Source organism: Copadichromis virginalis, linkage group LG9 (assembly GCF_057382275.1).
Source record: "Copadichromis virginalis isolate Kocher_CV1m ecotype Utaka linkage group LG9, C_Virginalis_male_GT1.1, whole genome shotgun sequence".
NCBI lineage: Eukaryota > Metazoa > Chordata > Actinopteri > Cichliformes > Cichlidae > Copadichromis > Copadichromis virginalis.
The window spans coordinates 24377174-24390661 of NC_140626.1; the positions used below are offsets into that span (position 1 = coordinate 24377174).

General features: G+C 42.7%; 1 protein-coding gene across 2 annotated transcripts in view; it reads left to right on the forward strand.

Annotated features, from left to right (window-relative positions):
* The window catches only part of plcd1a (phospholipase C, delta 1a), a 17147-nt gene continuing 3659 nt past the window's right edge, over positions 1 to 13488 (forward strand). Inside the window, exons 1-8 of one of the 2 annotated variants that reach the window (XM_085468325.1) lie at positions 1 to 183; positions 3483 to 3641; positions 10613 to 10841; positions 10926 to 11055; positions 11160 to 11388; positions 11508 to 11709; positions 12053 to 12197; positions 12344 to 12496. In XM_085468325.1, the coding sequence (XP_085324451.1) occupies positions 153 to 183; positions 3483 to 3641; positions 10613 to 10841; positions 10926 to 11055; positions 11160 to 11388; positions 11508 to 11709; positions 12053 to 12197; positions 12344 to 12496 (1278 nt within the window). In that variant the 5' untranslated portion in view covers positions 1 to 152. Of the gene's footprint in view, positions 184 to 1362; positions 1574 to 3482; positions 3642 to 10612; positions 10842 to 10925; positions 11056 to 11159; positions 11389 to 11507; positions 11710 to 12052; positions 12198 to 12343; positions 12497 to 13488 lie in introns of those variants that run through there. The other variant, XM_085468324.1, reaches the window with a different exon arrangement.

The following is a 13488-nucleotide window of genomic DNA, read 5'->3' on the forward strand; positions in this document are numbered from 1 at the left end:
TGGCATTCACTGCACACTGTGTGGAGGGCACCGCGGACAGGATTTATTCCTCCACAGGGCAAAAAGACACGTTTTATGTCCAGGATAGCTCCTGTTATTCAGCCCGGGAACTGCTGCACTGCACATGGTGATTTCTACTAGCTGATATAAAAATGGACCTCAATGGCACATCCAGCAAACTTGGTGAGTTGCTCAAAAATCTGTGCATGTGAGCGCACTGATTTAGTCTACTTGCACTAAAAAGCAAGTGTTTGATTTATCGATTTTGTGCCAGTTGGAGCACTATTAAGCAAGCTTCACCAAACCCATGTTTGTTTTTGATGTTTGAACGAAAGTTGGGTCTGTTTTCTTTTTCTCTCCTCAATAAATAACAACGTCTCCTGTCTAATGTCTAAAATTGAGACAAAAATAACAAATATTAATCAACAGGAGCTTTTAATACTTATACATATATATCATAAAATAAAAAAAGGAGCCAGTGCTTCTAAACAAAAAAAACATTGTGGTTTCCTGGTTAGAGAAATGCTTCACAATTTCTCACGTTCCTTGGTTGCTTTCTGTTGGTTTTCTTTCAACGCACATTTGCCATCCAAAACAGTGAGGTGGGCTCCTGGTTTTGGCATCGTGACATGTTTCTGTTACCACGACAATGACACGTTTCATCGAGCTGAACGAATAATATTGAAGGTATTGCAGGTGTTACGTTTCATCTAATTTTCCACTTTGCTTTCTAACCACACCCAGAGATCGTTGATCAGGTAGCACAGGTTTTTATCGATGAGCTGCAGTTCTTACACATCCTTGTGGATATTAAAACATCCCTCGCTCTTTAAATATCCTATTTAAATTTGCAATTTTTTAAACTACAGGCCAATCCGCTTTTCCCTTACGATGGCGCTGTTTCACATCTCATTACTAAAATGGTTATTACGTAAATATTCATAAACGTATAGATATATAACAATTCTTTTATTTGTGTTTGGAAGCAGCTACAGCAGCCCGTCAAGACATGAAAATAGTGATGTGTAAAACGCGTACTGCTTTTTTTTTTTACATAGAAATTTATTTAAAGGCATATTGTAACCTTTTACCTCTGTATAAGCAACCGCAAAATTCTTCTTTAAGCGCACAAGACCTTTTATTATTGCAGACAAACCTCACTCTGTGAGAGTGATGGCCCACTTAAGCCAGTCAGATGTGTTTCCGACCATTAGAAGTTTTTAAAAAGTTTATCACTAAGATTACAGGTTAGATGAGAGCAGACTCACACCCTCATAGCGCTGAACGGTTCCTTCAGAGTGTGCAAACAAGGACAGGTAAGCAAAGTTACTGCAGCTCTAACACAGAAACAGATTATTTTTGGGACCCGCCCCATGAGGGGAGATCTACGTGTTGCTTCTCTTTAACGCCGAGCATCGACCCGACCGGCCAGTCTCTTTATCCCACCGGGATAAACAAGAAAGTTTATCCGAGATGTCTTGTTTTCATAAACGGCCAAAAAGGACAAAATCCGAGGAACAAGCATTTCTGGAACACCTGAAAAAAGTTGCGAAGGAGAACGGAAAACGCCTGGGTGAGTCCTCCAAAGGTGCAAACGCGCTTGAGACGCCTTCGACTGTTTTGCCAACATTGGCAGGCGCGTGCGCGTAATGTTTGGATAACATGGATTTTGCGAAACTTTATATCTTCAAACAAGAGAAAAAAAATATATCACCAATCACGTGCAGCCTTGGACGATAAATGTTTCTGTCGTGACGTTGAGAATAAACATAAGGTTTGTGTTTTGATCCGTGCACTCTAACGCTTTATGGTAGCTTCCTCGTTGCCTGGAGCGGTAAATTCTTTGACGTTAGGGAAGTTGCAGCGTAAGGGTCTGTGTGATGGAGCTGAAAACGAGGTGACAAATGAGACTACAGACACAGGATGTGCTAAACTTCAATAAGACTTCATGAGCTGAGGGGAAAACCTCTGCGGTGTTCGATTCTCGGGTTTCTGTCTCTTATTGTTTCCCCTTCTAGACAGCATAGTTTCCTGGGTATTAGTCATCTGCACAGAGGAGGGCAGCACAGTATTTATATCTAAATTTCTTTCCATTTTATTGTGTCATTTATAACACAGTCGTAATAACACTGCATTCCTGTTAAGCAATTAAAAACCATGTCCTACACGTGTTTTTGTAGGAAAATATAATTGTTTGAAATAGTCACATTCCCTACTCAGGTCACATGACATTGTACTGTGTGGGAATGGTTTTCCAATGTGACAAAGACTCACTTTTTGATCGTCAAACTAGTCTTTTTATTTATGGCACGGGGGTTGTTTGGCATCCAAACATATGACGTGAACTTGTGCCATCACGCCTCCCTCTCACTTCACAGTTCTTGGAATTTTCTTGTGCTAGCTTGTGTAATTGGGTGCACACAGTAAAGAGCTCTTCCCATCTGAAACTGATTAGTTCGCTTAAAAAAAATGCAAACAGAGAAGTTTGATGCGTAAGGAACATGTCAGCGCCTGCTTTCGTAACATGAAGCTGTTGGATGACTGAAAGCAGGCTGCTCTTCTTCACAGTGAAGTAGATCACAAGAAAAGAGGCTTGACAAACACGTAGAAGGTGCTCAGAGCAAAGCCTCCAACAGAAAGCCTGACTGGGCAGGGGTGGTGCAGCGCTGGCCAGTCCTCCTCCTTGGCTGCAGAGAGGCCAGAGACTCATAAACAGCCTCTGTGGGCTTGTGGTGTGATCTGGGCGAAAAAGAAATGTCTGTTATGCTGCGATCCTGCCCACAGCCATAAAAACACTCCCTTCTGAGTCGTATTTAACGTGTTATCCTCAAATGCCCTTTGTTTACTTAGAAAGTGTTGCATATTCTCAGTCTCAGTTAGAGAGAATTTTATAATTCATAAAGCTGTGTGAAACAAACACTTTTACACTGATAAACGCCAGCACTGATTAACAAATATGCTTTGAGTCATTCATTCGGATGATAGCACACACCCTTCCCAGAATGCAACACTCAGAAAATTGCTGCACCTGAATGATAGGCTATTGTCTCTACTTGTCTGAAATGTTGTGATACACTGCACTGTACTACAGTACGACAGGTGTGCTGGGGATAAAAAAGACACAGGACTGCACATAGCTTAGATTTTATTCTAGATATAGATGGTTCCAAAATTCTTTGTTGGTTCTCGTGTATGACAGCCATACGGGACCTATAAATTAATTTAAGGTGTAACTAATAATGCTTATCTTCATTTTCTGTCACATATACTGTTAAACTGGTGCATCCTCATATTAAACATGGCTAAAATTGCAAGTATTGATAGGATATTGATCAGTTTTATTTAGAACATTTATTTACTTCTCCTATTAATGCTCAGTTTATTGCAATATCTAACCAAGTGTTTCCTGGAACTTCATGTATATTTTAAAATACAGAAGGCAGAAACTTGCGTGACTGCTCCTTTTGTCCTCACACCCGCAGGTTTGGAGGGAGATTCAGATCTCCAGTTCTTGTTGTTGGGAGGAAAACTGGTCAAGGTTCGCTCAAAATCCTGGAAGCATGGCCGCTACTTCAAACTGGAGGAAGACTGCCAGACCTTTTCGCATGAGTCGAAAAAAGCATTCAAGCAAAACCACACCTGTGAGTGTAACCTCTGTGCCTACTTTATTATATATGTTTGTATATTTACATGCCCAGCGTTCCATCCAGCCAGCCATTGTCTTCCACATATCCCGGACAGGCCTCCAGTCTGTTGCAGGTCCATGTACAAGTTCTGTGTTCCATTTAAATTATTTTAGTCTGATGAGAACATCTACCTTTTTGACCCGCAGACCGCTCTTCTATTATTCTGTCTGCTAAGAGCTCTCCTTTCAGATCTTAACAAAAGCGTATTCTCTTACAGCACACACACACACAAGCACACCCTCATATGACAATAGTAGTGAATATGTGTGAAAACAGCTCCATGCTGATAGGTACTGTGGTGTGGCGAAAGCTGGACTGGGAAATACTAGTGTGACTCCCAGCTGTATGTTTGTCTGTGTGTGTTAGAGAGACTATTTTCCTTAGGTTTTCGGTTCAGTGAGCCACTGTCTGGCTGTGAATGTACAGCATGTGTGCATCCACTGGGACTCAGGTAGCTCAGGTTTCCAAGCTCACCTCTGCCCTGCACTTGAGCCTTGAACAAACACTGAGAATAATGACTCTAATATTCTCTTTACAAACACGATGTTTTCTAGCGTTACCGAGCTTTCTTACAGATGGGCCTACACAGGAATTTCTTTGTTTACGGAAATAAGCTGCTATTTTATTGCTTTCCTGTGGGCTCCAGCTGCATTTACCAGTCAGCTCTAAAGCGCTTTGATTAAAATAGAGGAGATTGTGGGAGGACAGCATGTATTGTTTAGTTTTTTTTACCATATTTTTCATGAGAGCATCTGCTGCTGTGCTTTACTCAAGTCAAATTTGTCAGCTTGAAAAGCTGGCTTAGCCTACTTATGTCACTGACAGCATAGCTTAGTTTGGGCAATTTAACGAGGTTTTAATCCATCCACTGATCCACTCAATAACTGATCCATTAATCTATCAATCGATTATTTTGTGCGTATCCTTCCTCCTAGGGGAGCTTTCCCAGGCCAGATGAGATATATAATCGCTCTAGTGGATTCTGGGTTCCACCCTGGGTTTTCCTTCCAGTTGGGAAAGCCTGGAAAACCTCCAAAGCAAACTGCCCATGAGACATCCTAATTAGATGCCCAAACTGGTATTTAACAGCTGTACTCAAAGCTCCCTCTGGATGTTCAAGGTCCTTACTCTTTCTAATGTGGATTCCAGCCACCCTAAGAAGGACACTCATTGTATTATGACCTTTTTCTAATAATTACAGGTGAGCACTGGAACATAGAGTGACTGTCATTCAAAGTTGTTCTTTTTGTTTTGTTTGTTCGCTCACTGGCATGGCTATCTAACCCTTAACTCAAATTTTCCCTTTGAGGAAAAGACTGTTAGAAACAACAGAGTGAACTTTCGTCAGGCCATCACAAAACTCTCTTTGTGTAAACATTTCATGTGGTATTCGAACAATGTCTGCGTGACACGGATAACACGACTTGGACATTGTGGCAAGTCTCTCCAGATGGGATTCCCTGAAATTGGTCCAAATTCACAACCTCTGTTTTGTTGGAGATAATGTGCATGCACAGATCAACCAAACACTCCCTTTTCTGCTGAGTGCTTTTAAGGTATTTTAGTCATCCAGCAATCAGCTGAGGCAGGGCTTGGAAAACATGGGTGTGTTTCACTCCACTGCCCCCTCAATGTGTTGTTTTTGTTTTGACCTATTTTGAACTTTAGATTCCTTTAAAGTAGAATGAAGGAATCTAAATCTCTAACTTTGGGATGCAGGGAGTAGATGTGGAGTGATTGTGGCCCAGCCATAATATATGGCCTCATGGCTAAGCCTGGAGTCTTTTGCTGTTTTGTTACAAGGGCCTGTGCTGCTGTGTAGTGCAATGACATCACACGCGGCAGTGCATGCTCTTCCGTACATTAAGGCCAGCTCTATTGCACAACAATAGAGCTGGCCTCCGATGCATTGGCTGCATCAGTGTGCAGTGACCTTTTGTGTATGTATGTTGTCTTTGTATGGGTGATATAGATAAACATTTTAGTCCGAGACACTTTGATTGTATGGGTGCATGTGTTTGAAAAGAGGTTCAGGAGAGGTCAGATTGTGTAAAAATGTTTTAAAGTGCAGTAAAGTCAAAATCAAATCTGGAATGGGTTTGTGTTGCAAAAGAACTCAGGTTTACAGGAGATAACAACAAAATGTTGGAGAACCCATCTGTTAGGTCTAAAAACGACTCTTAAACATTAAGACTGTTTGGGTAAAATGGCTCAATCTGGTTTATTACAAACATGATTTAGTAGTACGTTTGACAGCAGGACATTCATGAAGACTTGCTGTTGCAATGTTGTAAATAGTCTATTACAGATTAATCTGCATACATCAATTTTTTTCATCCTAGCAAGTATTTAAAGGATTATCTGTAATGAAATTATTGCCCAACTCAACTTGGTTGACCATTTTAGCATCTTTTACCTAATTTTTTGCTTTTATGGCCTCAATCAGAATCAGAATCAGAATACTTTATTGATCCCTGGGGGAAATTATTTTTTGTTACAGTGCTCCATTTTAAACCAACATTAAGACAAGACAGACAATACACTAACTAAGAATAGTACAATATATACATATATATACATACATACATACATAAGTCACTCATAAATAAATAGTTGGAAAAGAAACATGTGTAGCTGTAGCAGCAAACAGTGTGTTAAGTGGATGTGTTGTACAGGGAGATGGCCACAGGCAGGAATGATTTCCTGTGTCGTTCAGTGGTGCTTTTCGGTAATCTCAGTCTCTCACTGAACGTGCTCCTGTGACTGACCAGCATGTCATGGAGTGGGTGGGAGGTGTTATCCAACATTGTCTTTATCTTGGACAGCATCCGCCTCTCCGACACCACCTTGAGGGAGTCCAGCTCCATCCCCACAACATTGCTGGCCTTACGGATTAGTTTATTAAGTCTGTTGGCATCTGCGACCCTCAGCCTGCTCCCCCAGCATGCAACAGCATAGAGGATCGCACTGGCCACCACAGACTCATAGAAAATCCTCAGCATTTTCTGGCAGATGTTGAAGGACCTCAGTCGCCTCAAAAAATAGAGACGACTCTGGCCCTTCCTGTAAAGTGCTGTGGTGTTTTTAGCCCAGTCCAGTTTATTGTCAGAATCAGAATCAGAATCAGAATACTTTATTGATCCCTGGGGGAAATTATTTTTTGTTACAGTGCTCCATTTTAAACCAACATTAAGACAAGACAGACAATACGCTAACTAAGAATAGTACAATATATACATATATATACATACATACATACATAAGTCACTTATAAATAAATATTTGGAAAAGAAACATGTGTAGTTGTAGCAGCAAACAGTGTGTTAAGTGGATGCGTTGTACAGGGAGATGGCCACAGGCAGGAATGATTTCCTGTGTCGTTCAGTGGTGCTTTTCGGTAATCTCAGTCTCTCACTGAACGAGCTCCTGTGACTGACCAGCATGTCATGGAGTGGGTGGGAGGTGTTATCCAACATTGTCTTTATCTTGGACAGCATCCGCCTCTCCGACACCACCTTGAGGGAGTCCAGCTCCATCCCCACAACATTGCTGGCCTTACGGATCAGTTTATTAAGTCTGTTGGCATCTGCGACCCTCAGCCTGCTCCCCCAGCATGCAACAGCATAGAGGATCGCACTGGCCACCACAGACTCATAGAAAATCCTCAGCATTTTCTGGCAGATGTTGAAGGACCTCAGTCGCCTCAAAAAATAGAGACGACTCTGGCCCTTCCTGTAAAGTGCTGTGGTGTTTTTAGCCCAGTCCAGTTTATTGTCAATGTGTACTCCAAGGTATTTATAGTCCTCCACAATGTCAACACTGACCCCCTGGATTGAAACAGGGGTCAAGTGTTTCCTGGTCTTCCTGAAGTCCACGATCAGTTCCTTGGTCTTTGCCACGTTGAGCTGCAGATGATTCTGCTCACACCACGTGACAAAGGAGTCGACCACAGCCCGGTACTCTGTCTCATCATCCCTGCTGATGCATCCAACCACCGCAGAGTCATCAGAAAACTTCTGAAGATGGCAGGTCTCTGTGCAGTGGCTGAAGTCTGTGGTGTAGAGGGTGAAGAGGAAGGGGGAGAGGACAGTCCCCTGTGGTGCCCCTGTGTTGCTGATCACCTTGTCAGACACACACTGTGGGAGACGTACATATTGTGGTCTTCCTGTCAGGTAATCAACAATCCAGGACACCAGAGAAGCATCCACCTGCATCGCTGCTAACTTATCACCCAGGAGGGTCGGCCTGATGGTGTTGAAAGCACTGGAAAAGTCAAAAAACATGACCCTCACAGTGCTCGCCGGCTGGTCCAGATGGGTGTAGACACGATTGAGCAGGTAGATGATGGCGTCCTCAGTTCTGAGACGAGGCTGATAAGCAAACTGAAGGGGATCCAGGTGTGGTCTTACTATGGGTCGCAGCTGGTCCAGGATGAGCCTTTCCAGGGTCTTCATGATGTGGGAGGTCAGTGCCACAGGCCTGTAATCCTGGGGGCCACTGGGACGTGGCGTCTTTGGTACAGGGACGAGGCATGATGTCTTCCACATCACCGGGACCCTCTGCAGACTCAGACTCAGCATAAACAGTTTATGAAAGACTCCACACAGCTGGGGGGCACAGGTCTTGAGGACAAGGGGATTCACTCCGTCTGGTCCAGCAGACTTGCCTGAGTGAAGTCTCCTCATTTGCATCTCAACCTGGTATTGAGTGAAGGTGATGGGTGGGGGAGGGGTGTCAGGAATCTCACAGGAGGCAACAGCGCCATGTGAAGAGAGAGGCTGGCACAGTGGTGTGGCTCTGGATTCCAGGCTGACTGCAGGTGAGGTTGTGGGGGTGGGAGCAGACACTGTGGTGTCGAATCTATTGAAAAACAGATTCAACTCATTGGCTCTATTCTCACCTCCCTCAGTTCCCCTGCTGTTGGTTGGCCTGAATCCAGTGATGGTCTTCATGCCCCTCCACACCTCTCTCATGCTGTTCTGCTGGAGTTTCCACTCCAGCTTCCTCCTGTAATTGTCCTTAGCCTCTCTGATCTTGTCCTTTAGTAACACCTGGATCTTCCTCACCTCCTCTTTGTTGCCCCCTCTGAAAGCCCTCTTCTTGTTGTTGAGGAGGGCTTTGATGTCCTTAGTCACCCACGGCTTGTTATTTGGGTAACAATGAACAGTCTGAGCTGGAACAATGGAGTCGGTGCAGAAAGTTATGTAGTCTGTGATACACTCAGTAAGCCCATTGATGTCCTCGGCGTGAGGCTCACAGAGTGTTTCCCAGTCGGTCACCTCGAAACAGCCCTGTAGTTCTGCTAAGGCCTCCTCTGACCACCTCCTGACAGTCCTGGTGGTCACAGGTTCCCTCCTCACAATTGGCACATAGCGGGGGGTGAGGTGAATCAGGTTATGATCTGACCTACCAAGTGGGGGGAGGGAGGAGGAGCTGTATGCATCCTTGACGTTAGCATACAGTAAGTCTAAAGTTTTCTCTCCCCTGGTGGGACAGTCCACATATTGTTTGAATGTTGGTAGTGTATTGTCCAGTGATACATGGTTGAAGTCACCCGAGATCACAATAAAGGCAAGAGTCAAGAGCTCTGTTTTCAGCAGGATTCGTCTGTTTCCACTGAAAAGCTCTGATAAGCCAACTGTTTACACACTGTCTAGTACCAAAAAAAGATAGTGACTAGCTCGTGAACATGGTGCAGCATTTAGCTGCTGTCAAGAGTTTGTGAAGGCCATTGGCTAAGGCTTTATAGTGATCTAAAATATAACAAAAATGTTATGCTAATTTTGATGTCCTGTAAATAGACAATGCTTGCTAAAAAAGCAACGGTAGCTCTTTCTTGGTACCACATTATGCATTTTTTACACACATAAATTATCAAAAAGTCAGCCTTTGATTCATAAATGTTGTCGGGGTCCCACCAGTGCATGCAGAAAGTTGCCTGGAAGACGTAAGTTTTGTGCTGCAGATTTGTGAGTGAAGGCAACAGATGTGGCGTGCTGAGACAAAAGCCTTCCTGTAGATAAGATAGAAAAACAGTTTCAGTTGTAACCACTGGGACAAAAAAGTCGGCCGCCACAAGATATGGACTTATCTTAGGAAAGACTGTGTGTCAAGGGATAATAATGGCTGAATGCTACCATCCCGATAGCTGTTGTTAATGCCAGAAATAAAAGACGTTACATTTTAGACAACATAGCAGTTAATAATGAATATATTAAAATAATCACAATTTGCTTTTTATGATATAGATTAGAGGTGTCATACCTGAATTTTTAAAAATATTTTGCTTTTTCACTTTTCCTCAGTTCACTCCTTGTACACGATGATTGTTTTCAAATAACTTTTCCCAACAAGCTACTAGCTAAAAACCTGGCATGGTGTGCAGTGTGTCCTTAAAAAATTTGAGGAATTGGAGCAGTTCGAGCAGTGACTTTGAGGATCTTGTTAAAATTAATTATGCATGGAGAAAAGTACAGTGAGATTTTAACCCACCGTGCAATACCTAAAAAACTATCTACTGCAGATGAAAAGTGTCCAAAAAGCATGTTATTAAGAAAGAGGAAAAAATTTTGTTTGGAGCTGCATTTCAGCCAGTGGTCATGTCAGATTTTGATCTGCAAAGCATCTGAATGGCAATGGCTTCATTTGTTTTTATCATGGCAGTGATCCCAAACACTTTGCCAATCTATTAAAGCATACCTGGATAGAAAATAACAAACTGGAACACTAACAGTCATGGATTGGTCTCTCCAGAGCAACATTCTCCTCAACATTACTGAAGCAGTGTGGGATCGTCTTGATAGAGGCTGTATTGAAGAATACAGATGGGCTTACCAAATATTGACTTTGAGGCTATTAAAACACTAACCTTCAGTGATTTCTCAGGGCCACACTTTCTAACAAACACCCCTTCGCTCTCCAAACAGTCTCCATTGATGACATTGAATCGGTTCGAAAGGGCCGCCACTCTGAGGGCCTTAAAAAATACACCGATGCCAGCGTTGAAGACCTCTGCTTCTCCATCATCTTCAAGGGGCGCAAGAAGAATCTCGACCTGATGGCAGAATCTCCGGAAGATGTAAATAAGTGGGTCAGCAGCCTGGAGAAGATCATCAACAACATGCACAACCTCAGTAACCAGAAGAAGAGCGAACAGTATCCTTAGCAAACTCCTAAATAGAGAAATGTGTTTGCATGTTTTTGTGCGTAATACATCAAATCCTTACATCTGAATGCCAGCTGGATATTCAGCTGCATACGTAAGGCTGACAAGAATGGCGACAACATGATGACACTAAAGGAGGTGAAACACTTCTTGAGGCAGATCAATGTTGAGGTTGATGATTCTTACGCAGCGGACCTTTTTAAGGTGAGACCTTGTCAAAAAATTACAAAATATATCTTTGAAATTCACTGTTAATCTTTCATAAAATGTTAGATCTGGTTAAATAATTCACTGATTGTGTTGCACAGAAATGTGACACATCCAATTCAGACACCCTGGAAGGCGAAGAGATCAAGCAATTCTACGAGATGCTGACACGCCGTGAGGAGATTGATGTCATTTATGGGAAATATGCTCAAACAGAGGGTCAGATGAGCGACAGAGACCTGCTGAACTTTCTGCTGAACGAGCAGCGGGAGCAGGCGACTGCAGAGGACGCCCACAGGCTGATTGAGAAATATGAAGTGGATAAAACAGGTAGACTTACTCTGGACACCAGGGAATGATAAAATTATAGTAACCATATTATTAAAGCTTTAACTCAACTGTGTTATACACAATTTTCCACTCAACACTTTCATCCATTTGTGTCACAGCAAAGCAGAACAATTGCATGACCAAAGATGGCTTCCTGATGTACCTGCAGCAGGACGACGGCTGTATTTTGAACCCAGCCCACAGATCTGTGTATCAGGACATGAACCAGCCCCTCAACCATTACTACATCTCCTCCTCACACAACACATACCTGATGGCAGACCAACTCAAAGGGCCAAGCAGCACAGAAGCCTACATAAAGTAAATTTTGCAGAATTACTTTTATACTGACAGCATTAAACAAAGGTGAAATAGAAGCATGGAATAAATGTGCTACTTTGGATAGATGTTTTTTATCATATTAATGGCTTATCTTTTAAAAATATGCATCAGCCTCCAGGTAGACTGAACTGAAGTTCTGCCATGCCTGTTTTAGACCACCCTAGTAGTTCTTAGGCCTTTATAAAATACTGTTTTGGGATCCAGGAGTTTTTGGTGGAACAGAAGTCACAGCGCAGGAATCTCTCTATTTTCACAGGCAAAGTTCATGAGTTTCAGGGATGTAAAATCACTAATTGGTCATGAATGTTTTCTTTGCTTGCAGAGCGCTGATGAAGAGTTGCCGATGCGTGGAGCTGGACTGTTGGGACGGGGCTAATGGAGAACCTGTTATTTACCATGGCCATACGCTCACATCCAAAGTGCTCTTCAAAGATGTTATCAAAGCCATCAAAGACTACGCCTTCAAAGTACGTGAGATATTCACTGACTTTGGATGTTTTACTCTGCCTATGTTGGAGACCGCATTGAATTCCCAGCCCTTTCCTCGCCTTAACACATTAGAAACTGGAAAAGGTCTGAAGTTCACCTTCACATTGTTCCCTTTGTTTTCCAGACTTCCCAGTACCCAGTGATTCTGTCTCTGGAGAACCATTGTACAGTTGAGCAACAGAAGCTTATGGCCCGTCATTTGGTCTTCTTCCTGGGTGACGCTCTGGTCAAAAAGCCTCTGGGTGACACCATGCCAACTAACTTCCCATCACCTGAGGTGTGGAACCCATTATCTGTATTCACTGACATACGATATATCATCTTGGGATTCTTACCCTAATAAAAAAAAATCACCAAAGGAAGATCACACCTTAACATTTTCATTCCTAACACGCTACTGTGCCAGATTTCTCACTTTGCTGTTTTCCTTAACGTGACCCAAGTTTTGTTTAGGAAACAAAGCTAATGTGATACAAGACATCATCGATCTATAGCCTCAGATAAAGCTTGTCTCACTTTGCGCCTACTGAGTAGCTAATGATTTGCTGTAACAGCTGAGTGAGTGTGTTTGAGACAACACCTTGTTTGATAACAGAGACTTCTAGTGAACAGAATTTAGTCTCCAAATACAATACAATACAATACAATAATAAATGCTAGAAACAGATTTACATGTCATACATGAAATAAGTGTTGATCACCTACAACCCAGCCACAATGCTGATTCCCACTGACTGGGTTCTTATGTGTATAGAGCTCATCTGTCCACAGAAACAATTTTTTTCCATTCCAACCTCTCCACAGGAGAAATGGTGAATATGATCTAGAGAACACCATCCCCACAGTCAAGCACGGAGGTGGAAGCTTTATGCTTGGGGCTGTTTTTCTGCTAAGGGTACAGAATGACTTCACTTCACTGAGGGGCCAATGGACAGAGCCATATATCATTAAATCTTGGATGACAACCTCCTTCCCTGAATATTTATTAAAAAATATATATAAGGATGGGTCTTCCGGCATGACCCAGCATTCAAATCAGTGACCAAAACCATTATGTCAAGGCAACAAATAAGTGGCTAAAGAATAAGCACATTAGCTCACGGAGAGGCCTACCCAGTCTCCAGACCTCAGTCCTTCAGAAAAGCTGGAGAGGGAGCTGAAAGTTTGAGTTGCCAAAAAGCTAAAATTTCAGGTAAGAAAATCCCCAAAAGTGGGCGTAGGGTTTTCAGTGCGAGAAACGTTTTGTCACTCATTGGGAGTGGGAGACAA